The 5,829-nt window shown below is 32.1% G+C and overlaps 1 protein-coding gene across 2 annotated transcripts; it reads right to left on the minus strand.

The window, feature by feature from the left end:
• On the minus strand, positions 549 to 2,504 carry LOC109708283 (heavy metal-associated isoprenylated plant protein 39-like). Of its 2 annotated transcripts, none has more exons than XM_020229956.1 (3): positions 2,298 to 2,504; positions 1,322 to 1,397; positions 549 to 1,213 (listed from the first exon to the last, which is right to left on the minus strand). In XM_020229956.1, the coding sequence occupies exons 1-3, from the start codon at positions 2,301 to 2,303 to the stop codon at positions 762 to 764; spliced, it is 534 nt and encodes a 177-aa protein (XP_020085545.1). In that variant the 5' UTR covers positions 2,304 to 2,504; the 3' UTR covers positions 549 to 761. The 2 variants fall into 2 exon arrangements, with proteins under 2 accessions (XP_020085545.1, XP_020085546.1); XM_020229957.1 differs by lacking the exon at positions 2,298 to 2,504 and adding an exon at positions 2,109 to 2,277.

The raw sequence follows: 5,829 nt of genomic DNA on the forward strand, positions 1-5,829 counted from the left end.
CTAAAAAGTCATATAAATATATATATATATATATATATCTGCGTAAGCAATATTATTGCTCCTTGAAGCTCAATTATATTTTTAGAATTAATGTTCATTGATAAGTCGGAATTATATACACAGCTTGTGATTGACAATTAATGTTTAAAAAGTCGATGTTTTGAGAATATTAATTCTAGAAGATAAGTTTGAAAAACCGGCGGACCAATAGCTGTCGTCATGGTAGGTCATACGACTATTTTGAAGAATGTATTTATGCAAAAAGAAGGAAAAAAAAAGAAAAAGAAAATATTCACTACTTTGGCAAAGCCATAAATTAAGCTAATGCTTATGTAAACATTGTAGACGTATGACCAAACACTTCATTATTTCATACAGTTACTCCCAACTTCAAAGGTGAGCATCAAGATGAGCCTAAAGAACTCAAACACCTAAGTAATTGAAATTTTTGTACTTCAAAATTCACTTTTGCGACGCCAAAATATCAATCGGAAAACCAATAAGAACAAGAATTGGAGATACTAATTAATATAGTATATAGATATGTATAATCATAAACAACAGATAAGATAAAGCCTCAAAATTTTTGATGAGATCGATGATCCGCATGACTCATACAGAAGCAAAAGTTTACACTCTCTGGAGCACTTATTTCCAACACAAACATACAGAAATCTCAGAGATCGACAACAACAGCTTAATTACTTACCATGCATCATCTTTACACACAATATATACACTAATTATTTTTTTTTTAAGTTTTACAAGATGGCGCATGAGTTCGGGTTCTCCTCGGCGCTCCGGACGAAGTAATGCGTCGTCATCGGCGGATTATAAGCCCTGTATTCATTGACAAGCTCATAAACAATTGGTTGGTAAGGATGATCTTTCTTTTTCTCAGCTTCTTCCTTCTTAGGCTCTGCTTCCTTTTTGGGCTCCTCCTCCTTCTTGGGCTCCCCCTCCTTCTTGGGCTCTTCTTTTTTGGGCTCCTCCTCCTTCTTGGGCTCTTCCTTCTTGGGCTCTTCTTTCTTGGGCTCCTCCTTCTTGGGCTCATCCTTCTTCTCTTCGTTCTTCTCGGGCTCCTTCGCCGGCCCCACCGAGACGATGTTGGTGGGCCAGAATTTTCGCAGTTTGCTCACGACGTCGACCGGGTCGACCGATCCGATCAGCGTCATCTTCTTCTCCTTCATGTCCATTGCAATGGAATCAATCCCTGCGAGATGAAACAAGTCGCAATTATATATACAAACAAGCAATTTTTTCTATAAAATAAATTGTAATAATTTTCATGGTATATTTTCTTTTTATTTGTCATACGTACCATGAAGGGTGGAAACGGCCTTCATTGCCTTCTGTTTGTCCTTGTCATCATGCAAATCCAACTTCACTACTATTTTCTGTAAGGAAATGGGAGCAGTTGCTTTCGAAGTTGGTAAATTTTCAATGAGGAGATAAACAATACGATTCTCCCAATAAGAACTCGAGCAAATATAGAAAGTGATGTGTTTGAGAGAGAGAGAGATACATAACCTGTACGTCGCAAACTTCTAAGATAAGAGTAAGGAATGTGACATAGCTCATAGATGTTTAATTTTTGGACTTTGCTACATCGATCTAAAAGTAAATAAATGAAGAACATGTACGACTACCGACAATCTCTAGCAGTTTGATATATTAGTGTTCGAAGTCTCGAGTTCGAAATTTAATTATTTTATATTTTTACTTAAGTTTATTTTTTTTAAAAAAATAAATAAACTATCTTAATTTCTCAACAAAAAAAAAACAAAGTAGAACTAATTTTTTTTCTTTTTTTCTTTTTTTCAATTTAGAGCTTGACTCGTGACACTCATTTTCAGAGTCTTACCACCAGAAATTCAGTAATTTCGCTCAGCACATTCACAAGTATATATGATCCACAACTGAAATATATGGTGGAAATTAATAAATATAATCCGAGCATGGTAAAGCAAACATTTATCAATGTTCTTAAAAAAGAAAAGCTAATAAGATCTTGCTTGCTTTCGAATGTCTAAAGAGCAAAGAGTAATTAAGAAACTGCCGTGATAAAACCATCAATAAACAGATCAACAAAATGAGATGAAACTTACGTGAACTGCTAGACTATGTAACACTAGCTAGGAATATATATATTCATTCTCATTTAAAGTTGGGAAAAGAGATGCCTATAGCCCAAGCCATAGCCATTCCTTTAGAATAGAATCACTGATGCATTGAAAGGAATCCAAACTAACACCCCACACACACACACACACACACACACACAAAAAACATCTCACCTTCATCTGATCTTAAGAAACTCTTCCCAAAGTGCGTGGTCGAAGAATGTTTAAAGAGAGAGAGAGAGAGAGAGAGAGAGAAGGGAAAGTGTCTGAGTGTGGGTGTGGGGGATAAAAAGGAGTGGGTGTAGAGGAGTCGCAATTTGGTATGTGGGAATTAAAGAAAATAAAAAATAAAAGAGAGAGAGAGAGAGAGAGAGAGAGAGAGAGNAGTGGGTGTAGAGGAGTCGCAATTTGGTATGTGGGTATTAAAGTATATATATATATATATATAGAGAGAGAGAGAGAGAGAGAGAGAGAGAGAGAGAGAGAGAGAGGTGGGGTGGAGAAACCGCTGGGGCTTCTCTCTCTCCTCTCCGCTTTATTCGTCGTGGCTTCCAGCCCGCGTACGTCTCACGCATCCTTTAATCGATTTCGTCGCGTCCCACAGAAAACTTTTTCCTGCACTTGGTCTTCCACGTGCATCATTTGTGAGCCTGCTGTCAGGACTCAGCAAATTTACTATACAATTTGACTCCTTAGTCTAACTTCGCGAGCGGAGCTGGTTCGAGCAGAAAAGCGGATGCCGCACGGACTTTATAAATAAAAATACTAAGACCGTGACACTGCGCACTGAACTATAGAAAATTTTTATATATATATAAAAATATTAATTGCATACAAATACTTACAAATATAGTAAATTATAAATATATTTTTATAAAATTCAACTTTTATATATTATTTCTATAAAATTAAATTCTGATATTTTTAAATATACTCTTCAAAAATCCCAATTGTTATAATCGTGCAGAAATATTCCTTCCAAAAAATTTTAATGGTTATCTTTTTCCTATATTTCTTCTTTTTTAAAACTCAACTCAATCCACCATTGTTGCAACCTATTCTCTCACTACTTTTTTTCTAAATTTTTTTTTTATTTTAAGTAAAATAAGAAAAAATCATAAAGAAAATTGAGAAAAGCAATACGCGTTCGACATGGGCGAGACAACATACGTTATAGATGAATAAGGACGGAGAAATTCTAATTACGGATTTGAAACTAGCACGAAAAAGAGATGGAAGAGGAAGAGGAAACGAAGGAAGAAAAAAATTTCCATTATTTTTTTTTTAGAGATAGATAGTATGCTATCTGCTTCGTTTATTTCATTTAGAAATAACTTAGCTAGAAATGTGAATCAACTAGGATTCGAACTTGGCTCTCAAATACCAACTACCAATTTACCTCATTAACTAATTAATTATGGTTAACTATTTTACCAATGGTTAACTAAATTTTTCTAATGAATTTTAACGGTATGAATATATTTGTAAATATTAGGAGTTTTATAAAAATTATAAAAAAGTTGAATTTTGTAAGAATATATTTACAATTCATTATATTTGTAGGGACTATATGCAGTTAACCTTATAAAAAAGATCTCATAAAAAGTTTCTGATACTAAACAAGTGCAGTCGTATATTTACAAGATTTTTTATAAATCTATATATTGATACTAAGAAATTTTGGTCGTTCAAATTATAAACTTTTACTAATATTCTTATTTTAGTTTAATAAATAATAGTTATTGCAAAACGCGAATAATATGATATCAGAAGTAGATCGAAATCTCTAATACTTTTTTTGAATTACTTAAATTAATTTTAAAAAGGTAATTTATGAGTAACCTATATTGTGGGTATGTAAATTTTTATATACTGAAAAGGTTTTGGCTGACGTGGCAGAATAGGTCCACGCTACAGTTTCTCCACAGTGAGTAATTTTCCCACTATTTTTGTATGGGCATGCTGGGGTTGGCCACTTGCTGTAGCTCACGTCAAGTGTGTCACGCCACGTTTCCATTAAATTTTTTTAAAAAAACAATTCAATAGTAAGCAACTTTTACAAGCTTAATTTGGTACTCCTCACTGTACGTACAATTAATTAAATACAAATAGAAGCGCTACTTTGTTAATGGGGAAAACTTCAAAAACCCTCGTGTGGTTTCATAGTTTCTCATTTTGCCCCCCTGTAATTTAAAATATATCAATTTGTCCTTCTGTGATTTCATTTTTCTCTTTTTCTTATCAATTTTATTTTATTTTTTCTTAAATCAGTGATAAAGTTAAAATTAACGGGTACGAAAGTGAATATTTGATAAATCTAGATGGATATCTGAAATTTTTTGTATATAATTTAATAAAATATTAACGAAAAAGCTACCGAAAAGATAAAAACGAAACCACAGGGGAGCAAATTAATACACTTTAAACCACAGGAGGTAAAGTGAGAAACTACCATAGGGGGGGTTTTTGAAGTTTTCCCTTGTTAATTTAGTGGTTTCTCAACATGGTTCGCGTGGTACATTCAAAAATTTTATAAAATTTTATTTAATTTCTTTTTCCAATTTTAATACTGTAGTGAACATTTAATTTGCAAAACACATAATAAGAAACAATGGAATGCTCCTTATTTTGCTTTTTTTTACTGATAGATTTGGGTAGGATTTTGTGTAGATGTCCAACTAAACTTGATTTAAAAACTATTAGAGTTGGGACATTCATCTAAAAACGGCTCAAAGTTGAAGGAGTTCTACCTTTCTTTTTTCATTTGGGTAAATTTCAACATGCCGCTTAAGTGGTTTACCTCATTTTTTTTACTTTATCATTTTATGGTTTAAAAAAATTATACTTAATATTCTGTAATTTTATCTCTATTTTTATCCAAAAATGTATTATAAAATAGAATAACAAAAAAAAAAAAATTTATAACCATATAATGATTAATTTGTAATTTTTTAAATCACATGGTGACCAAATAAACATGAGCTAAACCTTAGAAAGGTGAAATATGCCTTTATGAACCGCTGAATAGTAAAGTAAAAATAAGCTAAACAGCAAGAATGCAAATTGAATTTTACTTCTTCTTTCTTTTCTCCTAAAGAGGAGAGGTTTCTTTTCCGTTCACTACTTTACCTCTTTTCTCCAATATATGTGAAATGTCAATCTTTGTCCTTCATTTTTAGGTTTCTTTTCCGTTCATTACTTTTGAGTTTACATCAACAAGAACTCGCGACATTGGATCAACAAATAATATTACGTTGGCTGTTGAAGAACTACTAGTTCAAGTGCACATCTAATGTACACTTTTCACCAAAAAAATGTGTTTTTTTTTTTTTTTTTTTTTTTTTTTTTTTTTTTTTTTGAGAGAGAGATAGGTAGCACGCTACTCGCTTCATTTATTTCATTTAGAAATAAACTTAGCTGGAAATGTGAATCAACTAGAATTCGAACTTGGGTCTCGGGTACCAACCACCAAATCCTTTGTCACTTGCTCTAGGGACAGTCGGTAAGTTTTTTTTAAAAAATTTTGCATACGCATTTTGTAGAATTTAGTTATGTATATAAATTAAATATATTTTATAATAAATATAATCATCTAATTTGGCATAGAAATAGGTATAGCAATAGTAGATTTAGTTTAGTTGGATTTGCTATTAAATAAAAGTAGATTATATATCTTAATTAAATTGTCTGAGTTAAAAATAATTTA

This window comes from Ananas comosus, linkage group 3 (genome assembly GCF_001540865.1).
Source record: "Ananas comosus cultivar F153 linkage group 3, ASM154086v1, whole genome shotgun sequence".
Classification (NCBI taxonomy): domain Eukaryota; kingdom Viridiplantae; phylum Streptophyta; class Magnoliopsida; order Poales; family Bromeliaceae; genus Ananas; species Ananas comosus.

What these genes read in the sequence shown, in the direction of transcription:
- LOC109708283 (XM_020229956.1), bottom strand. An exon ending in GGCCGTTTCCACCCTTCATG is followed by an intron (nt 1,214 to 1,321) that starts GTACGTATGACA and finishes TTCATCTCGCAG; the next exon opens with GGATTGATTCCATTGCAATG.